Source organism: Prinia subflava, chromosome Z, assembly GCF_021018805.1.
Source record: "Prinia subflava isolate CZ2003 ecotype Zambia chromosome Z, Cam_Psub_1.2, whole genome shotgun sequence".
Taxonomy (NCBI): Eukaryota; Metazoa; Chordata; class Aves; order Passeriformes; family Cisticolidae; genus Prinia; species Prinia subflava.
This window is the reverse complement of record NC_086283.1, coordinates 37,810,212-37,833,259: the sequence shown is the minus strand read 5'-3', so window position 1 is coordinate 37,833,259 and position 23,048 is coordinate 37,810,212. Positions and strand designations below refer to the sequence as shown.

Genomic DNA, 23,048 nt, shown 5'->3' with positions numbered 1-23,048 from the left:
CAGAATAAGAGCAAGTGGTTACCTCAGAAAATCTCTAGCATTACCTGCCATAAGAGATAACACATGGTTCTTCAGTGATGATTATATGTTTTGGAACATAAAAATTAAGAATGCAGTTTAAATCCAGTCAAATTCTTCTGAGAAAATGAAAATAGATTGTCAGAAAACTTGCAAGGAGTACTCTGGCCTTCTTACACTTTTTAACTCTGAGTGACCTCTAATAACAGAGTGAGATGATTTGGATTTCTCCTTATGCCTCTGACTTGGCCTCACCTTTACTGCTCTATGTAATGGTTCCTAGCTGTGATGGTAATGTACCTTTCTGACTTTTAAATATAAATGTGGTGGCAGGAAAGTTAAGCACATGGCCTTCCTTAGGAAAAGATGTCTATTTTGAAGAGTGCATGTTGTTTTCCAAGACAGGGTAATTGAATGGGCAAGAATTATCTTATGATGATGTTCATGCTGCATTAAATTCACCATTCCCAGTAATATGTATGGTAATAGATAACAAGATTTTTTTAAAAAAGATATTGCAACTGTTAGAAAGAGAGTGGTCAGGAGAATAATTGACTGATACTGGTGCCATTAATTTCAAAAGCAGATGAATATTTTTAGCACCTGATATGCTGTGGTACTGTTCTGTCAAGGCAGCAGTAGTGACTAGGGAAGTAGGAACTGAGACCAAAAACTTCAGGATAGTGAAAGCTGATCAAGTGATTTTTAGTACCTAGTAGTTTGGATTTGTGCTTTGGTTAGCACTTCCTGATGTTAGTAATAAGAAGGTGAATGTCAGGTATCTGACATGCCTTTGTAGTAAAGAGGAAGACAGGAAAACATGTAGAAGAACAGAAAATAAAGACATTCAGTGACAGAATGCTCATGGAAATTGGTGAGACAGATTCTGAAACTATTAGCACACAAAGTCAGTATAATTCTCATTTTTTATTTGTCTTGGAGCAGGTTGAAGGCAGAAAGGGAATATAGCACCTTTGGAAAACCCTATTTTTCAATCTGTGTTAGAGTGAGAGACTTATTCCACATCTAAACAAGAAGCCCAAAACAAAGAAGAAAGAACAACCAGCAGAGCAGGCTTGGATAGTGTCTGCTATCCATATGCTGGGTTTTGTTGTGTCATATTTTTTCATATGTATGAACTGTGGTAACTTTGAGGCAAGGAAAAAAACAGTCTGAAATAAAATATTTCTACTTTAATTTGGAACCTTGATAACACAGAAAGGAGAATTTTAGTAAATCAAAGTTTTTACAATCCCTGCTGCTCTCCCAGGTTGTTCTCCAATACTGTTGGAAATATCAAGAGGGTCTGAGAATGCCTAAAATAAAAATGCTGAAAATATGCAGAGTTTTAGTATGTTTCTACAACTGGTACACATAGGTGTACACTTAGGTGACGCAATGACAATGACCTTGTGAAACTTGTTGCTGTATGCTGTTCCTGTGTACTACAGAGAATGACTTTGTGTATGAAAGAGCACATCTATCTGTCTCCCATTGTATTCAGCCAAAGGTGCTGCTGGGTGCTGACATCTCTATGGTGAATAGACTTCTCTCTGGCAACCACTGATACCTGTACTCAGTGCAAAGTACTAGGCATGCCAGTTTTTTTAATGTTCGACTTGGCTGTGTATTTGTAATCACAGGGAGTAGACAAGCACAGGCAGTGAAAAGTCAACTTACTCTTGTTCCTCTGTGTCTATGGTTTGTAGAAATGTACAGTGAGTTGTATGATGATGGGCAGGTGAGAAATCAGGTTGTATCTGCTGGGTGGGAATGGTACTTCTTCAGCTCATTGCTTCTCTATAAACAGCAGTGACATCTCTGAGGCAGAGAATACTTAATCCCGTGTTCCATCTGCTAGTCTGCGAACTCTTTCTTTTGCCACTTCCCATTCCTGTTTTGAATTTTGTGCATCATTTCACTTCAGATTTTTAATCTGGAGTAGTCCTTTCATTTCCGTTCTTGATTTCTCCATGTTTCATTGGGCTATAGGTTCTCTCATACTTCAAAGAAAACAGCCAGGAGATCTTTTCATTCTTAAGGGTTTAATTTATTAAGCACAGTAGCTGGTGTAAAAATCTTCTGAAAAGACCATTCATTCTTTATAAACCTTAGAGTCTTCATCTGAAATTTGTTCCAGAAAGTGACTGGGAACAGCAGGCTAATCCTGGTGATTCACTGGTTTTATAAGCCTGCCTTGGCTCCAAGTGGACAAAAGATTGAAATGCTATTCCTTATATACATTGTGGCAGTATTGTTTAAATTACTGTGTAGAATCATTATATGATTTGTTTAATTCTATGCTAGCATTCCATATTTTAGTGGAAAATACAAATGTGCTTCAAAAAGTGCTATAAAATGCATACTAAAAGAAAATGTTAGTTAGGGATCATAACTCAGAATTAAGTTAAATTTCTTTACTTTTTTAAAATGATATGGTTGGAGAATGGGATTTTTTTTTTTTTAATTTTAAAATCCTTTAACACCATTAAAATATCTAGATTGTTTTTTGAAAGGTATGGTTTGGTTTTGATGCCAGAAATTTTTATTATAAATCACTTAGAAACATTGTCTAGCCCTTGGTACATAGCATTGTTTTGAACTACCACTGATACTACAAATGATTATTTGAAATAGCTTAAGTCAGAACATGACAACAAAATAATTGATTTTTGTACACTTTTTGTACATACACTGTACATATTCTAAAGATGTGTGATGCTGTATTGCTTGTAGTTGTTATAAAAACGTTTCAATGACTTCTGCTCATTAAACTAATTTAACTAGAATATCTCAATATTCTGCATGGAGAGAAATGAACTCAATAACATTTAACTGAAACAGAGGGGAATACTGATCGCCAAAACTTAGCAGAACAAGGACTAGTGTTTCAGTTTCATTTAAAAAAAAAGTTACAAATTAGAGTCACTGTGGTTTAGTGAGGTGAGGGGAGCAATGAAGGGTCCTCTTGTAATCTCTGATCTTGCAAAGGCTTCTGCTGAACGTTATGCAATATACCTAATAAAGAACAAATTGTGTTCCCGTATAAATTTACATAGGAATTTAGTGTACAAAGTGAGTTAATTTTTAGTAAAGTAAAATACTGGGACCTATAATATGTTTTCAGCTATGTTAATACATTTGTTATGCATTCTCTTACTCTTGATGTATGGTATTTTTATTATAATACCTCATACCAATTTAAAAAAGAAAATCATGATTTAAAAGGTTTAGATTATAACAAAAGAGTAAAAACTACTTCTGGCTGGCTGTGCAAAGTAAATCTTAGTACAAATAACGTAACAAGGAAGGATACACACCAGCTGAATAATTGATGGTATGATTGTGAAACTTCTCTTGTTCCGCAGGAGTAATCCTATAGTTTTAGAATGCTCTCTAGTAGAAGTAATAGAATTCAAGTAATTCTAAACTTTGTCATCTTGCCCTCAAGGATCATGTTTTCAGTATTATTTACTAGAAGCATGTACCGTGGGAAGGTATTGGTGAAGTCTTTGACAAGGTAACAGCTGAAGCTAAAAGGTCAACAAATTCCTCAGTTTTGTAAGGATGATGCCTGCATCTGCAGACAATGTAATTGTCTGAGAGTGTACAGAAGTTGGACAGCTCTTCTTTTTCCAGCATGAAGATTTTTTTTTCCAGAACAGTTCCACATAAAACTAGAAAAAAATACCTTGGAAATGCTAATTATTTTAAATCCCAGGGGGCTTATGTTTATGTATTATCTTTGTTTCCCACTGTAAGTTTTTGCTGCACTAGAATTACTAAATGGATAGATATGTGAGAATCAAGCATTGTTTTGTCAGTCTGTTACACGCTGAATTCCCAGTAAGAGCTGTGAATATCTTGAAGGACTGTGCTCCTGGGAATAAAAGTTTAGAGTAGTGTGAAGCTATGCAGCAGAATCCTTATTGTGTGGCATTTTTTCAGAAATAAACAGACATTGTTCAAGTGGGTGGTGAAAAGAATAGCTGTTTTCATAGAGAAAATAGTTAGTTCTAATTTTTTGCACTTACTTTTTTTTTGTTTGGCTGTTCCCTCTGGGGTGGTCAATATATCTAGATTAATTTGTTGTTACAGGAGATTAAAATCAACTAACTTTGCCAATCCACCAGACTTTCCTTGTAGGTACTCTGAAAAATGTTGATAGTTTTCTTGTCTGTACTTCCAGTTTATACGTAGTTAATAAGCCATGTCTGTGCTCCTTTTGTTCTTTAGCTTGCCTGAAAGCAGTTTATTTCAAGTCCTCACAACGTAAAATTTATCCTTCCCCAGACAGAATTTATTGAAAGATGAATCAAAGACCTGAAGTCTTTCTGAAGCTGTGTTTGTTTTAGTGGTCTGAAGGCTATATTATTCTCTGTTCAGTCCAGGATTAAAATTATATGACTACAAACATAAAACATTCAGAGTATCTGCTGGACCTCAGCTCTGATTCAGATTTGACACACATTTTACAAAAATGTGTTTTAATGTACTCATGATATTTGCTGTTGTAGTGATGATTTATGACTAAATATTCATAACTACCACTCTTAAAAATGAGAGCAAACTGCTTTGCGAACATGTCTGATATTAAGTGTTAGTAATATGCAAATATTAATGTAATATGCTCTGCACAGTTTATACAGCTGCAATTGACCAGATTTGTCTAGTAACTGTAACACTTGGAAGGATCATTTTAAGCAAAGTGACACTTTATTTATATGTTTAATTACACAAATGCTGGTTGTACCTTTTGTACAGAAATTCTAAAAAGTAATAGGGTAAAATAGTGATTACAGATTAAACGAAGCTTGTTGAGGGAACAAATTCAATTAAAGTTTGATATTGCAATACATTTTGGTGTTTAGAGCACAACTTTGTTCTCTTGTTTTTTTCCAAGACTTCTAAGATCCTTATGATAGCAATCTACCCTATCCAGCATCTATGTTTTAATTTGCCCTTCCAACATCTGGTCAGCACTGTACAGTGTAAGCTTCTGCAGAATAATGCAACCATTTGAAATTTGCTGTGCCAGACTCTTTTCAAAGTTTATCTTTCATGGTCTCAACACCTGCTGACTTCACTGGGACTTAAAATTTTATTTTACATCACAAAACTGGACTCTGATGTAATAGAAATGGAGAATGTAAGAGAAAACCTTGGTTTTAAGTTTGCATATCTTAACAGAAAATATTAGTGAAAATATCAGAAAATATCTGTGCAGAAACAAAAGTCAAAGTCTGACTGTACAAAGATTGCAATGGCAAACTATCACAGTTGTTCTCTGGGACAGGAACATATGAAAGGATCATGGGATGAGATTCAAGTACATATGCAAACGTGTAAGGATATTTCATGGTGAATAAGATGTCAGAAAATGATCTGTGGGATTACTGCAAGTGTCCAACCCTTCACCCTTCGTGTAATTTTTTTGTGTGTTTTTAAAGACAATCTAGAGAGCAAAGAAAGTGGAAATTGAACTGTCAAACTTGAAGCTAATTATTGATTGAAAATGAAAACAGTTGTGGTAATGTAATTGTTTTTGTTTTTCTTAAAAGAAGCTCCTTATTCTTCCACTTGAAAAAAATCGATAAATACTGTCTAGAAAATCGCTAAATTAAAATTATGAAAATAAAATTGAACACACATGATAATTACATTATATGAGTTGGTTGTAGTGGAGACCTCTGCCTGTTTTAATCTCATTTTGAAACTCACAGGATGATTGTGGTATGTGAAGAGTTAGGAGGGGTCAGCTGGATTGTCGAGGTCAACCACAAATCTTCATGTATTTTTGATTCACAATTTATTTTTAATTTCTTTTTCCTATAGGGATGCCCTCTGCTTCTTTATTAGTTTATTTGCTTTTAGCAGTACTCATTCATTTCACATCTGGAGAAACAGAAGTGAAGTTCAGTGGACAAACAGAATTTGTAGTCAATGAAACAAGTACAACTGTTATACGTCTTGTAATTGAAAGGACAGGGAAGCCTGCTAACATCACAGCAATTGTGTCGGTAAGAGACCATGGCAGTTATATTATCAGTAACTGTTGATAATTTTTTAAAGAGCTTTTTGGGACTCAGATACATGGAGAGTTGCAAGTGTGACTGATAAGAGAGACAAGTGAGAGTCACAAAACCCGCTTTGTTTCCTTTTCTCTGAACTTCTGATTTCACTGTTCTGAAAGGAAGAACAGTCTTTTTCACAATGGTTCTTTCAAGCCTTTAGCTTCTAAGAAGGATGATTCAGGTGTAGCAGCTATGCTGATTCAGTGGCTTCTTTCCATTTAGTCTCAGTACCCAACTGTAAACTTAATCTAGATGCTTTGCTATTTTTACATACCTATCTTTGTAATCTCTACTTTAATCACCTCCTTTACAGTGGAAGCAGGAGAATTTTCTTCTGTTGACTGAGATGAAAGGAGGGAAGTTCTTTTTAGAAGAATCAATCTTGCCTGTTTTGGTGATCAAATTTGTAATCTAGGTTGAGTGCCTGAGCTCCTTCCAGTGCTTAGAATGGAAGGCAGAGGGCAGTTACATCCTAAGGTGAGTTTAATTCATGTGGAGTATTATGAGGTGTATGGATCTGTGCTTCCTGTACAGGCATAGCTTTTTCAATAAAAAACCTTTTCATATGGTTCATTATGCAAAAGATACCTAATTGCAGGAAAGGAAGTCATAAATATTTCTAAAGAAACTGTTCTGTTTATTGTATTGGTTCTGAAGACAGTGTTCTGTTTATTTTATTGTTATTTTCTTTCACCTGTTTACTCAGCCTGAATGAAATGGCTTATTACCTGTGTACCTTCTGTCCAGAAATTAACTGTATGACAGCAGGGGAAATTGTGAGAAGAATTATGTGCAGCAAAGAGGGTATGAAGTCTGTTCGAATGAGGCTAGAATGATAATGTGCAACATACTGAAGGACGAAGGAGGTGGCATTTGGTTGTGTGTTTATTGCAGATTGATGGAGAAAACACAGGAGACTTTTTTGACACATATGCAGCTGCATTCATACCCGATACAGAAACAAACCGAACAGTGTATATATCTGTCTGTGATGATGATCTTCCAGAGGCTGATGAGACATTCACATTTCACTTGACACTACTGGTAAGTCTCAATTTTTCAATGTACCTATTCCACAGCAAAGAGCGAGTCATCTAATATGGTATGTGTGAATGGTATTTCACAGATTTCAGTGTGGTCTTATGCTTGCAAACGGGAATAGGTAAGAACTAAAATCTGGAGTCCAAGCAGGATGATGCTTTTTGCCCTTCAGAAAGTTTGCATTTCTGTGAATGTCTTTGTGTCATGTTGCTGTCCCTGACACTTGAGTAGGCATTGCATTCAGCTGTGGACATTTGAAGGCGTACTAGAGCCCAGAAGAATTCAATTGTGAAAACTCAGCCTTTCCTGTTTTCCTGCCTAGGATGTGCATGGACGAGAGGGTGGAAGGAGCAGAAAAAGAGGATGACTTCCAGGTCTCCAGAAGCAGAGATTAAATGTGACATATCTAAACCCAAACAATTTTATAAATATTTACCAAAAAGTTTCTTCATATTGTTCTGTCTCACAGGAAATATGCTACAAGATAAGGGGTCACATTCATATATTTTTAGCTAACAGTTCATGTCTAAGTAAGATGTCAATTCAGAAAAATAAATTTCTGTTTCATTGCCAATATTACGTGTCTGTGGGGATGTTTGCAGTGAATATAAAAATATATCTTCCCTTCATTCTTAGTTAGGTTTTTAAATGTAGCTCAATTTTACAATGCTATAAAGACTTGCATCTTAGAGCTGCTATCCCAGTATATCCTTTAGCTGGTATCCCACTATAATAGCTTCAAAGTTTCAGTTTTATACAAATTTTAGAGAAAAAAGAACAACTTTGAAATTCCTGGAAGTCTTAGATGCCTCATGTATGGTTTCCTATTGATATGCTGTTAATAATTTTTAAACTATTGTTAGTCATTTGCAAAGTGTGTTTCAAGCCCTTTATTCTTGACTGTTTACAGTGTATTTCCACAGTAATTAGGAATTAGTGCATTCTATTGCTCTAAACCATTGTCATTGTGATATATAATAAAAAGACATACTTTTTTGAAAGCTAGTATCAACTCCTAAGAGACAGTAAAATTAAAATACCTTTTTTTTCCTGTCACCATATTTAATATCTTATTTTGGTTTTAATTTTAGAAACCATCTGCAAGGATAAAGCTTGGCTCACCCAAATCTGTCACTGTAACAATCTTATCAAATGACAATGCCTTTGGAATTATTTCTTTTAACATGGTATGACTTTTTATATGGTATATTTTAGAACATTTTAGAAAACATGAAGGTGAAATTGTCAAAGATGCTGGTTAGTTATTCACCAAACCCCTTGAAAACGGATTCTGGGTTACATTTCTGAAAATATCTCTAGAGATAATTCATACATATGTATCTAATTCATACCTATATACAACTTTAATATTTCTATATGCTTTTAGGTGTTGCTATGTATCCTGAGATCCTAAACTTGGATGAATATCTATCTTGCCCATCTAAATATAAAACTTTTAGTAATTGTTCAGTCCCACTGCCCCTCAATATGCTATGGAAGAAATGAGGAATAATACCCTAGGATGGTTAAAGAGGTGGCCTGGAAATTTTAAGAATATATACCTTTTTCCCTTCTTAAGTGAGCAATTTTGTATTTAACTCTCAAACTGTAAGAGCAACATCATGATATATGCGTAATATATTACCTTCTGAGGATAAGAGTGGTGTGAATCTAGTGGTATAGAGGATATTTGCGATAATACAAACTGTGTGTTAGCAGAAAGGGAAACTATGCTTTATTGCTGGCATTGTGGCAATATACTTTTTAGAAGACTTCCCTGAAAAAAATCCAATATGAAAAATGTTTAACACCACAGTGTTAAAACATGCACCTTGAAGTGCTGTAAGTCTTTGAAATCTCTCAGCTGTAACAGTTTGATAGACAGAGTCCATTGTCTAGTTATCTAACAAATGAGTTTTTAATGGAGAAAACCTATTTTTAATAGGAATGGAAACTCCTGTAAATATGACCAGTGCTCATATGCATGTGTTTAGTGTATCTATGCTCATTTACAAAAAAAAAAAGTACAAAAAGCAAGAAAACCCACTCTACATGCATTATGATAATTTTCTAATCTCAAACCTTTCAAGCTCTGTATTAGCTGAACTAATTGGTTGCTAGGAAATGTATGCCATCAGTGGACTGATGTGCAGATTGGATTAACTTGTCTGTGGGAGTTTGGTATTTCTATGGTAACAATTTCTTCCTTCTGCTGTGATACTTGGTCTGTGCCTGATTGTCTGTCCCTTTTTTTTCTCATTAGTCTGCCTTAATCACAGTGAATGAGCCTAGGGGCAGAAATGAATTTGTGCCTCTCACTCTGATTAGGGAGAGAGGAACCTACGGGACTGTCATTGTAACTTTTGAGGTGAGTTTATCAAAAAGGCTTCATCTTTGTCTGTTAGATGAAGCTGTGAGGCTGTAATCATAACTTATCATAGTGTTCACTGAAGTGAAAGGACTAAATACCTATGTCTACATTTGTAAATTTTGTTTCATAAAATGGGAAGATACTATGTTTCAAATGGAAAATATTGCAAGTCTCTAACTGCTTACTTTAGGAAGAATGAAGATATTTTAAAAATGAATATTCTCTGTCATTTAGGAAGATATTTGAAGGAGAATTTGTTCGTATTATTAGCAAACAATGTCTATCGAGTGTGTAAGAAATTTCTTGAATGTTTTTTCAAAATTTATAAACTCTTTTGAGTGTGCTTGTGCCACCTTCAAACATAAAAATGTAGACCTCAATATTTAGTGAAATTCTGTATCCACAAGACTAGGCTTTGAACTTCTACACATTTCAACCTTTCAAAATCATTACCTGAATTTTTAGGCCATTACTCACATTCTTCATGTGAATGGGATATACTTATTGCCTTTATTGTAAGAGGGTTTTTTTTTCCCCCCGTCTAGTTCTGATTCTATTACATTCTTTAAGATTTCTTTATCAGATAATCAGATAATTCCTTTTCATATCAAAATTTTTTTATCCGTTGTCATTAAAGATTTAATCTAGATGTGTCAAAAGATTTGTGCTGGATGTTACTGCATGCTAAATACAGCATGTATATATAATGTTCATAGATTCTTTATGTTATTTATCGCAGATATGTTTGTTTTAAAATCCAGTAAATTTTGCTGTCTGCACAATTTAGCAGGTTAATCTCAAAATGGAGTTTATATACATATGTTGAAAAAAATTACTAGATTTTCTAAAACATAACCCTAACCTATATTCTCTGTGGGTCTTAGTATTTTTTTTAGGTTTTAGTAATAATTGTAATTTCCTTAGTATCACAAGTGAACATAGAAAGGTCACGAAACAAGGAATTGCAATTATCTTGTCTTGAAACTGATTAGGAAAGGTTATGTAAATTAAAAGAGAAGGACCATCCTTTCTGTTATTTAAAAGAGTCAGTTATGCATCAGTAGATACCAAAGGGTTCTCAAAGGCCTGTATGTAAGTAGTTTTCTTCCTCTTTCTCTGGCAATATGTAATTTCTTCAGAGTGCCTACTCTGATTGACTCCATATGCAAAAAAAAAAGGAGATTTTCACAACTGAATATGTGTGCATATGATCAGGCGGTGACTGAGTAAACAGCATTTTTTAAATGCATTTCACACACTATTGTACTAGATTTTTATGCATGCTCTATATATTCCTTAACATAAAAATCAATTATTTGCAGATAGAAGATGGACCAAACCCAGCTGAAGAAGACCTATGTCCAGCCAGAGGAAATATTACATTTACCCCTGGGAGATCAGTGTTGATTTATAATTTAACAGTGCTTGATGATCAGGTAAAAACACGCTGAGATTTTAGATTTGGATGTATATTTTGACTGCTGTTCTGGAGGGACTTTGTATATTATGTTACATAAATGCTTGGTTTAAACAGGGCTAGAAGCCCTTCTGCTTCATAAAGTGATGTTCAGTTTTGTCTCTGTGGGCTGTAATCTTATCTTTTCAATGTTGCCTCTGTATTTCTAATCAATTAATATTTTTAGTTTCTGAACTTACCTAGTAAGAACTTACTCTGCTTTCTGAACTGACTGCTCTGACTGTTAGGTGCTGTACAGTAAAAGTATAAATAATCAAGAAAGCATTATATTTCTATTCAGATGGAATAGTGAGATTCTTTTTTTGTCAAGGATGATGTTGTTTAACTAGATACAGGTTCATCTATTAGACTGACCTTTCTATATTTAACTTTTCTGTGTGAACATTATACTGAACAACTTGACAAGGAAATTCACTAAAAATATTATGTAGGGAAAAAATGTGTGTCAAAAGTGTCAAAACTTTAAAGCTTTTTTTTTTCCATATTTCTCTTAATTTTGGAAATCAGTCTCCCAAGTCTATACTGATACTAATATTAAAAGACTGTGGCAAACTGCTGTGTAGAAATATCTCTTTCAAATTAGATGTATTATTTCTGTAACTTATATATGAAAAGAATATACTAGGTTTGTGGGGAAGATGTGATTTATTTTTCCTCTTAGAGGTACTCTTAATGTTCTTTCACATAAAGTTAGGCCTGCATAGCTGTGATGGTCCACCCACTGGAAGTCTTCCACAGCTGTACGCAAAAAGTTAATTTTGTACAAAAATCCTTTACTGATGATGATGATGATGATGATGGAATGCACACGCATTCAATGTTACTCTCAGAACTTAATTTGACGTGTTAAGATCTGAAGTTAATAAAACTGCAACAGCTACTGTTCTGAATTGCAAAGCCTTTTCGCCACAAAACTGAGACACCTGCAGCTCTGATCTCTATAGTAATACATTTATAGTAATTTTATTGTGTACATTTCCTTTTTTAGTGAGGAATAAGGGAAACTTTTAAACAGAAAATGAAAGAGACAAATCAACACTGAAAATATTTTATATTGTGGTCATTGAAGTCTGGTTCCATTGGTCAACAATGATGCCATTAAGAATTACAAAATGTCCCATTTATATGAGATGTTAAGATGTAAACTACAGCTAAAGTTGTGGATACATTGTGACTTTCTTAAATGTATATTTTTAAATTATGCCAGATGAAATATTAGTTAGTTAACTAAATGAAAGGTAAGTTAGATTTTTTTTTTTGAGGTAGATCAACCGTGTTGTACTTCAGTATAGGAGGCTGGTAGCTGAGATCTTCCAGATCTCACACTGATAACAAACCCTGGTATCAGTCAACAATGTTGTGCATGTTTCAGTGCCACAAGGGAAAAGGACTGAATTGGCATAATCTATCGTGCCCACTCTTCTAGGCCTAGAAAAGGATTTGAGAGTGGCCAACAAAAAAATGATAAAGAAAGAAGTATTGGACAGCAGGGTTTTCAGAAATTATAATTTTGTCCTGGAATTCCTCTCAGAAGCAAATATTACTGGTTTCCAATAGTCCACAGTAAAGATGAAATACAAAGGTCACAAATAATTTTTAAATATTTACTTTTTATCTATATGCATTAATAAAATGACAGTATTTTTTCAGTTCCATAGGTGTAGCTAATCAAGATTTGGGGAATAAAATATAAAATCATAGAATCATATAAAATTCTGGGTTGAAAGGAGCCTATTAGGATCATTAAGTCCAACTCCTGGCTCTGCACAAGACACCCAGGAATTACATCACACCATTTTTGTCCATATATATATATTTATATATATATATAATATAAAGCAGAAATCTTATGCTTAATTCAGTAATTTGTGGTTTATAAGCCGTTCTCTATTGTCTCTTGCATCAGATAAGAAATAGCTAGAACTAAAATGTTCAAATATTGTTTTGTAGAAATACCGAAATTTAAATTATTCTAAGAACAAGAAAATGCTTGCTCAGATCTGTGCTGAAAATTTTGTCTGGGTTTGTGGGTGTGTCTGAACAAAGGATTCCAATTGTATAGGGATGAATGGGCCAAGGTAGGTTCTGTACAGTTGTTGTATTGTCTCAGACAATGGAGGTAGATCAGAATCAACATCAGAAAAAAGAAAATTTAAATCTAAGTAATGGAGAGGAACACTTGTTTCCAAGTGAAGGTGGCTCTCAAAAATGGCAATTGGTCTACTCATACTCTCGAGCTGTAAAGATGAAGATTTTTCTGATTCTTGACTAATTTTATTTGGGTTTTGTTTGACCTTCTACCATCTTTCAGAAGTATATTTTGGGAAATAGAGACATTAAATTTTGAAAAGGTATTTTTTAGCAAAAGTTAAAAGCAAGACTATTCTTCTGTTTCTTTTAATATGAAATGAACTTTCAAGTTGGTATCATTTCACTCTTTGGCAAAATACACAAACTGTATTTCTCAGTATAAGTGTTCTGCGTGTATTTCAAATGTGACTTACACATGGTTGGTAACACTATTTTTTCAGGTACCTGAAAATGATGAAATCTTCATTATTTGTCTGAAAAGCGTGGAGGGAGGGGCTGAAATCAACAACACAAAAAATTCTGTTTGGATTAATATTAGGAAAAATGACAGTCCTGTGCGTTTTGTTCAGAATGCTTATATGGTTCCTGAGGAAGATGAAGTGGTAACAATCCAAGTGGTTCGTGGTAAGGATGTCAGTGGAAAATTAATTGGACCTGATGAAGACGAAGTCTCCGTCAGTTACGCCATCATAACTGGGGATTCAACTGCACATGCACAACTTAATGTAGACTTCCTAGATCTACAGCCAAATACAACTCTTGTTTTCCCACCTCTAGTTCATGAAACATATTTGAAATTTAAGATCCTTGATGATGCCATACCAGAAATTGCTGAGACCTTTCAGATTATGCTTCTTAAAGACACTTTACAGGGAGATGCTGTTTTGATTTATCCATCTGTTGTTCATGTCACTATCCAGCCGAATGATAAACCCTATGGAGTGCTGTCAATCCACAGTGTTCTGTTAGCTCACACCGTTATCATTGATGAAGACCAAATTTCAAGGTACAACAGATCTTAAAATATAGTATCTAGTCTGTTTAAGAGATTTTTTTGTAATTGTTAAGCATCCTTAGGATATCATTAAAGTAATTTTAAAATCACTACTAAAATATAATGTAGTAATCACTTAGTGTGTTGTTATTATCAGCTGTATCTACAAAGATTTCAAGGAAGTGAGAATGTCTAATTGTACAGGAAGTATTTTAATACCTATAAGCTGTGTGTAAATAAGCCATAACTGTTCAATCACATTATCAGAATAGTCAGAGATATATCAGAAAACTCTCTAAAATATCAGAAAACTCTCTAATCTTAAAGTAGGATCAGTGAAGTTGTGATACTGCTATACATGTTTCAGTGGGAAATAGATTTCTGTCTTCCACCCTTGGTGTATATTTGTATTTACTATCTGTAAAACCAATCTCTGATTAAAGGAAAAAAAGTGTTCAGAGTCTCCCATGAAATAGTTACCTTAAACTCAAAAACAATTTAAATATTTGTAATGTTACAGAGAAATTAAAATCAGAGCTCTCTACAATGCCAGACTGATACACAATATTGATAATCTCAATAAAAATGTCCACTGGCAATTACTGGTAGTTCATCACCCCAAAAAAACCAAATAATGCCTCAAACAATCATACTATGAGAATTTTTGAAAGAATATTTTATGATATGTAGGGCCCAGCACTAGAGTATTCATTTTTTCTTTTTTAAACACAGTAAAGAAATAAATCCTGCTTTCTAAATGTTTGTAAGTCATGATTTCCAGACTTTTTCTTGTAGTCATGCACTTGTCAGATGGAGGCAACATGACATTCCAGTATCATAAATATCAGTAACTGAATAAATTTTTAGTACAGAGGCAAACAATTCATTCAAGATCATTATTTCAATGCTCATAACTCTTCATGCGGTAGAACAGGCAAAAAGTTTTCTGAAATTTGATTTGTATTTCTCAAGACAAATGTAATATGACAAGACTCCACTCATATCTTTCTTCCTGAAAACAAAGTGAGATCTAACATGTATCTTCAGATATTTTACAGAGAACTCATGAGTAAATGCTCAAGTCTTACATATGAGTTATGATTTCACAAACTGTAAGCCTTGAGTCAAATGTCAGTTGCAAGCAGCTGACATTTATACCACTTAAGTCAATGTAAATATTTTGGGGAATTGATAAGCATGCATGCAAATAGTAATTACGGTTTGTGGGATTTTGTTTTTGTTCAAAACCATAGGTTTGAAGGGATCACAATTGTAAGAAATGGTGGAACACATGGAAATGTTTCTGTTTCCTGGGTCATAATCCGAAATAGCAGTGATCCTTCACCTGTGACTGCAGACCTACTTCCAGAGGCGGGGGAGATAAGTTTTGATCAAGGACAGATGCTGGTGACACTTCATCTGAACATTATTGATGATGATATACCAGAGGAGGCAGAGCCTTATCTCCTGAAACTCCTAGGTCATACAATACAGGGAGGTGCAGAAGTCAGTGAGCCGTCTGAGGTGAGTTTACTTTTAGAATTCTTTTCAGGAAGGTACTAAGGAGTAATAAAGACTTTACCAGTTTTAATAACATTAATTGGTTGATAGAGAAGCTGAACAGTTGGAAGGGTTTAGTCTGGAATAAAAGTCAAGCAAACTAATCCTTAAAATGATCTTCGTGTGTAGAGCCATATCTGAAGTATTTGGCTGAATGTAGTAGTGTACAATGCCAGACCTTTTTACTGTGGTAGTATGCAGTTCAGATTAATCCCAGTATGCAGTGATAGCATTGAATAAATGCTGTATCGACTAACTGCTTTCTAACAGAAGACAGGAAAGTTATTTTGACTTGCTCATATGCTGTTTTAATATTACTAAAGTATTTTGCAAAATAGCAATTCTGTAAAGGGGAAGGGTTTGGTGATTAAGACTGTAACCTCTGAACTATTAAATAAAGGGTGGCTAGAATTGCTGACAGTTCTGTGACTCGAACTTTGTCTTTCTCAAAAATGGTTGGAATGAGCTTGGTGAATAAAATGAAATCCTTTACAACCTGAAACATTTTTAAATTATTCACTTTGGCTGCTGAACCAAAAAATCAGTTATTCAGAGCTCGTTCTGGCACGTGTGATGGTGCATAGTGGGAAAGTTGCCACTGTCAGTGCGACGCTTCTTTTGTATAAAGAATACTTGGGGACTGTCAATCTGATTTCTTTCCTGAGGCCAGTTCACTAAGGAGAAAAATGTATGGTGGCAGTCAGGAGATGCTTTTGTGAAGGCATGAAACTATGGTGTAGAGTAATACAGCATGCTGTTTTCTATTTTGCAGCTTCTGTTTTACATTCAGGACAGTGATGATGTTTATGGCCTAATAAAATTCCATCCTTTGGAGAATCAAAAGATTGAAAGTAATCCAATGGGACGCTTTTTATCCTTGAGTTTTGCAAGGGAAGGAGGAACAGTTGGAGATGTGCAGTTGGTTTATACTGCACTGTATATTCCAGCTGGAGTTCTGGATCCTGAGAGAGCAAAAGATGGCATTCTAAATATGTCTAGAAGAAGTATTCTCATCTTTCTGGAAGGAAAAGCACAAGCCACTATAAATATATCTATCCGAAATGATGCATTTCTTCAAAATGGAGCTCATTTTGTCATACAGGTATCTCAGCTGTGTCTTGGGGTGTTTTTTTAGCCCATGTAATATAAAGGATATAAAATAGTAATGACTCCTTTTAATTTAATTAAAATGATTCTGCCTGATTAAAAAAAAAATTATTAGTTCTGTAACAAAAGATCCTCTTTTATTTAGATGCAGCTTTCTTTCCTAATCATTATTTACTAATTGCACAATTCTAAAAAACACACTGTTATAATAGGATTCAGTTATTAATCATGAAATTTAACAAAATAATATCAATGTTGCAGAGGTTAGTTACCTTTTCAGGTATGTTATTCTGTCTACCCCTTGGCTTTTGATTAATCAAATTAAGGCTCCTAAAGTTCAGAAGTATTAGATTGTAGAAGTTAATAGCCGGGAAATATAAACTAAACATAGTCCATCATCTGTTTAATTTATGTGCAACTTTGACCTGGAAACTGAAAAGTTCTTCTGGTTTTCCTGTATGTGCGCCTTTGTGTCTTCTAGTCCTCTGGTTTTGTGTCTTTTGTTATTGTTGTTGTTGTTGTTGTTGGTTAGTTGGTTTGGTTTGGGGGTTTTTTGTCTATCTGAATTTGTAAGAAGACATTGCTCATAAGACTGGTGGAAAAAAAAATGCACTAAAATTATGCTTTTGAGAGAAAATGGGTTTTCCACAAAAACGTTTAAACAAAGACTTTTTATTTTATTTCCAGTGATTTTTTTCTTTATTGTTCAGTGGAGAAAACCAGATTTGCATACATGTTAGCAAGTTATTGTTCAGATATGCTGCTGTGGGACATTCTGGGCATTGTAATCAGTAATTTTTATACTTATTTTCTCATCTGCAGTTATGACTACCACATAATCTTTATGTCCTCTGATTAACTGTTGCCACTGTCTGCTCTCTGAGCCCAGAGGGCAATCCTGACACGCAGACAAAGGGGTGACTTGGCACAACCAAAGCAGAAATCTCAAAGTAATTTCTTAGTTCTTTTTAGTCTTTTCATTTCAAGTCAGGTGTCTTCAGAATTTTTGAATGGTGGTGTTGATGTGAAATCATAAACCTATAATACCGTCTTATTTTTTCTTTTAATCTGTAGTCTACCAAAGATGTTTTAATTACTTGAAAAGATTTCTTCCCTCTACCTCCTTCCCCCTACATTCTATTAAAAAAGAAAAAAAGAGAGAGAGAGAAAATATTGCCAGAATCATATTATTATTTTAGTTGCACACACTCTTTCTATGTTCACAGCTAGATAAGGAATATGATTCTGAAATATTAGAATGGGTTAGTGTGTTTTACCATCTTCATGTTATCTGAAAGATCGACAGAAGCTTCTTTCATGTGATAGATTCTGTCCATAATCCACAGTGTGGATTATGGACAGAATGTGGGATAAAGTACTTCAATATGCAGATACTTGGCCTGGCTTTTCAAACTGCAGATTCCAGGGAGACAGGGTGTATGTTCTGTACTTTCTCCATGAACTATAAAAATCTTTTAACTTGAGTACACAAAATCAGACAAATAATTCCTTTAGAAAAGGAAGAAAAATACCCATGTTTATCACTATGACAACCCTTCTGCATTGTGAACAAATGAGAGTCTCAACAAACATGTCTAGAATGAGATGACAAAGTTTTTGCTAGACCCAGTAAAGGATCAACTCAGGAATTGGGGGAGAAGGGGTGGAGGAAGAAATGAAGCTTACATTTTGAAGTTTACAAATGAAGACAGCAGATAGAGGATCTGGAAATGTGAGATTAACATTCTTCAGTGACATATTCAATTAAATAACCTATTGTTTGATGTGCAGATTACTTGTACTATGGACAGGAAGATTAACCAATTTAATAAACTGCTTGATGTTATTCAGTTCACAGTGCATTCTTTTTTCCTCGATTTGCTTTGAGAGAAAACACTGAATTAAAAAAATAATTATTACATTTATCTCATAGTTACTATCAGGATAGTAACAAAGGAAATTCTTTCAGCTTTGTAGTATTTCAGAACTTTTACTGAGCTAACAACCACAACAGTAGTCCATCTGCATGGTCTTAACTGGAGAATTAGCACCTACTCTAAAAGAAATCTTAGAGAACAAGGAAACAAATAGAACCACTCTCTGTTCCTCAAAATCCCATTAACTAGCATGTATGGTATGAGAATCAGTTTCTAATTACAGTGTTTATAAAACAAATCCCATCTATCATCAAATAAAATGTGCATGAATATTTTTGAGTGTTGCTTGAATAACAGTAGAACAAAATATGATACAGTCCAAGTATTTTTTATAAATTGGTTTTAACCATCAAAGTGATTTAAAACTCATCAGTTGAAAGGATGATTCATAATAACTATATGGATTTAAATAAGGTTATTTTGCTCTTTTCCACTAAAACCTATACGGCAGCATCTAATAACCCCAAGAAAAACATCGTAATAGATTGGAGTGGTTGTCATTGGTGGTTCGTGCACCGGTGACATGTTTACAGAAATATATACAAATCAGTTATGGAAACATCTGTTATTATGATCCATGTAGACATAATCCCATATTGTTATAAATTATATATGAAAGGAATACTAAAACAAGTAGAAGAAGGAAAGTCCCGCTTTCCTTGTCATGTCAGTGGTGCTGATGGGCTAAGTGAATATTTTCCATTCAAAGATAGAATAAACATTTTTTTGTTTCTTCTCAGTATAAATAAACTGTCAAAAATATGGTAATATAAGAGGAGACTACAGTTTTGAAATCTTGTACTGATTTTCAATTCTGAATGTAATTCTAACATTAGTTATTGTAAGTAGAGAAGTCTTTACATTTTTTTGAGAGAAGATTTAATCACTCTTTGGCTTCACGAGAAGGTCTAATTTATTATGTTTGCAGTGACTTCAGCAGATTTTTATCAGTGCATGGCAAAAACCTGAATTTAGAACAACATCTGGGGTGCTTGGCAGATCAAGTCATAGATCTAGTAATGAATTACCCAGTTTAGAAAATTAATTCTCCCTCTATATACATTTAGTTGTGTACACGATTTGTCTGAGATGTATACCATTCTACTGTGGAAGCTTAATACCATTCACTTCATTTCTTACACAGCTACTTGCACACTTTTGTAATAGCAGTGTTGCTGGTAAGAGAAATTTATTCTGGAAGTGTTTTGCTCCTTGCGTTTGACATTTATTCCAATATGTCAGAATAGTTCTTGCTTGGTACTCAAGCTTCTTATTTTTAAGTTTTTCTTACTTTTCCTCACAGCTGGAAGAAGTTGAGCTGCTGAATAGAGTTCCTCTTATCCCACCCTTGAGTCCTAGATTAGGTGAGATTCGAAATATTTCTTTGAGGATTACTCCAGATATTGCAAATGGAGAAATAGGCTTTACCAGCAATCTTCCAATTATTCTTTCTGAGCCAGAAGAATTGCCTGCTACGGTGGTAAGTAAACATTTTTGTATTGTCGCTTAGTATAGACAACTTAACTTGGAGAAAGCAAAGTTTGCTATATCCACTATTACATTTGAAATTTTATGTGAGAAAAATCCATCCTCCAAGTTTGATCTTATCACAAATATTCTCTTGCTTTAAAAAACCAAAAAGGCAAAAAACTGCTAGCAAGATTAATGTGTTTGTCATCTGAAAAGTGTGGTGAATTTTGCTTTCTCTGTAAGAATCTAGAACTGGTTCGATCTTGATACTCACATGGAGCAAATGATGCTGCAGACAGTTTAATTTCTTTCACCAGCTGCAAAGACAGTCTTGTAGGGTAGGACTGATTTTGTTCCTAAATTTCATGAAAGTGTCTGTGTATTTTATAGTTGACTTACATGTGAATGTGTATGTTGGCTTGCTGGGTCTGTTTTCTAATAAATATACTTCTTTTTGTTTCTCAGTACTCAAAACTTTTTTGGAAAGCATTGTCATCCATCTGAATACTGTAATCCCAGCCAGAGAAACCCTTTATAAAATTTCTTTTCTTACATTTTCTCTTTTTCCCGTGCTGCTCATCTTAACTGAGATCTTCCCTCAAATCCTGAATCAGAGAACTTGGTTTTCATCCTCAGAATAAAACCGCTGATTTCCTTAAGCAGAGTACCAGGCTGGAACTCTTCTGTAACAGTCAGAGTAAATTATGATGGTTACATTTAAAACCTAGGTTGTCTTAATGAGGTGGACACTGATTTAATCAGTCATAGAAGGGTTTTTGTGTATATGAGTGCTTTGTCATATTAATAGTCTGCCACCTCCACTAAGTATATATAAACATGTATGTCCAAGTATATAATGGATACATGATTAAAAAGATAAGACTTAGTATATATTTTCATTGGTATACCACCTTTCATTTCAGATCTTATACATAGGTATAAGTAGAAAACCCAAGGTGAATATATTGAGGCTCATATTTGAACACTAATTTGCAAAGGGTTAATTGTTTTTCATCTTGTTTTGCAAGTCACAGCAGAGTCATGTGCTTCACAGGTTTCCATTGCATTGCATCGAGATGGGACTGATGGTCAAGCAACAGTGTTTTGGAGTTTGAGACCCTCTGGTCCTAATCACAAGGCAGTAACGCAGGATGATATAAGTCCTTTTAATGGCTCTGTTGTTTTCTTATCTGGACAAAGTGATACTACAATCAACATTACTATTAAAGCTGATGACATACCTGAAATGAATGAAACAGTGTTATTAACTTTGGACAGGTATTGTACCCTAATCTTTATTCATATGTGCACTTGCTATACTCAATCTATATATAAAAATCTGGCACAGTATTAATTACGAGGTTGTGGGCTCCATTGTGTTGAGAAGTACCTGGAGGATTATTGGGCCCTTGATTCAGACTGTGTATGAAATCATCTTTGACTCATGATCAGTGTAAGAAACAATGATTACTTATTATCTAATGAATTAGTTTTGTTTATATTTTGATTAAAATAATGTATACTACTAAAAATTCATTTAACTTTGATCTTCAGTTATAGCTCATGATTATAATACTTTTATTTTCAGAAAAAATAACATTTAGTGAGATAACAGGGAAAGCTATAATGAATAGTAACAAAAGCAATGCATAACTGTGTTTTTCTCAGGAGAGGTTTAAAGTCAGGATGTTGTTGCAGATTTAGATATTTCCATCACAGCTGCTGGCTTCCAAAATAGGACAGTATGACTATTACCACATGCCTCACCTACAAAGGGAGCAGTAGTGTTTCTGAAGCAGAGTGTTGTGGTCTTCCTTCTATGTGATCTCAGGATTGCAGGATAATTAAGGCTATAAGAGGCCTCAGGAGATATTATTATCTACATGTGAACACTACTCAGAATACTTGAATTATTTCATGTCCAGGAACCTTTTTGTTTTATTAGCAGGATAATCTTGGGTATTTCTTCAGTCCTACTTCCAAAAATTCAGACACATATATACAGTTTAGACATACTATCACTTTTGCTAATACCTTCTAATAATCTAAGATGTGTTTTTCCTATTTATTTTTCTGGAAACATGCTAAGACAGGTCTTTCAGCTGCAGTTTTTGCATTGACAATCTCCTACTTATACAGTCTTTACCTTATGAAGAAGTATCCTTGCTGTATACAGGAAGGGCAGACTAGTTCATGGGAAGTTTTAACATCAGATATTCATGTTGATTACAAACTAGCAAACCAGAAAGCAACTCCTCAAGCTGCTGCTGATCCTGTTTTTTGAGCATTATTCTATTTGGTTGGAAAGATGCTGTTCCAGAGCAAGAGTGATCTGCTTCTGTAGAGGCTGGCTGGTGGATGCATTTAGTGTACAATAAAGTATTTCATTCTGTCTTGGATACTCACTGTGTTGAAAAGATGGTCCTGTTCAAGACAAAAAACGGAGACTATTGCAAGCAGTTCTGTTTTTCTTCCTATGGATGAAACTGGTTTGCCTGAAAGTTTATTAGAGTCTGTGGCACAAACAAGGAAACTAAGAATAGAAATAATGATTGAAGTTGTGAGGGAGTTGTGTAAAGTGGCAAAAGTGTTGAAGTGGAAGGATAGGAGACAAGTACATAGAGGAAGTGGGGGGCATAAAAGATTAACTTTTTAATATTGGACAGCTCTGCAGTATTTGTAACCACAGCTTTCTACCATTTACTCTGACTAATAATGCCATGCCTTGAAAGTTATGTCTAAAAGTGGATTGAATTGGCAGCTGAACAAACACAACCACTGTTCTGCTTTTGCTATGTATTGTGGGAGTAGCAGGTTCTCTTGATCATGAAGTGGCTCGTAAAAATTTTGCCAGCAGTAAGCAGCTTTCCCACACTTGTAAAGGCCAGAGAGTAAAGTAAGGAATAGG

General features: G+C 34.4%; 1 protein-coding gene across 1 annotated transcript in view; it reads left to right on the top strand.

Moving 5' to 3' along the window:
- The window catches only part of ADGRV1 (adhesion G protein-coupled receptor V1), a 264,541-nt gene that overhangs the window by 6,202 nt on the left and 235,291 nt on the right, over positions 1-23,048 (top strand). The window contains exons 2-11 of the mRNA XM_063423040.1: positions 5,854-6,038; positions 6,987-7,136; positions 8,225-8,320; positions 9,397-9,501; positions 10,827-10,940; positions 13,513-14,078; positions 15,320-15,590; positions 16,399-16,728; positions 19,974-20,150; positions 21,195-21,418. Coding sequence (XP_063279110.1) covers positions 5,854-6,038; positions 6,987-7,136; positions 8,225-8,320; positions 9,397-9,501; positions 10,827-10,940; positions 13,513-14,078; positions 15,320-15,590; positions 16,399-16,728; positions 19,974-20,150; positions 21,195-21,418 — 2,218 coding nt within the window. The remainder of the gene's footprint in view (positions 1-5,853; positions 6,039-6,986; positions 7,137-8,224; positions 8,321-9,396; positions 9,502-10,826; positions 10,941-13,512; positions 14,079-15,319; positions 15,591-16,398; positions 16,729-19,973; positions 20,151-21,194; positions 21,419-23,048) is intronic.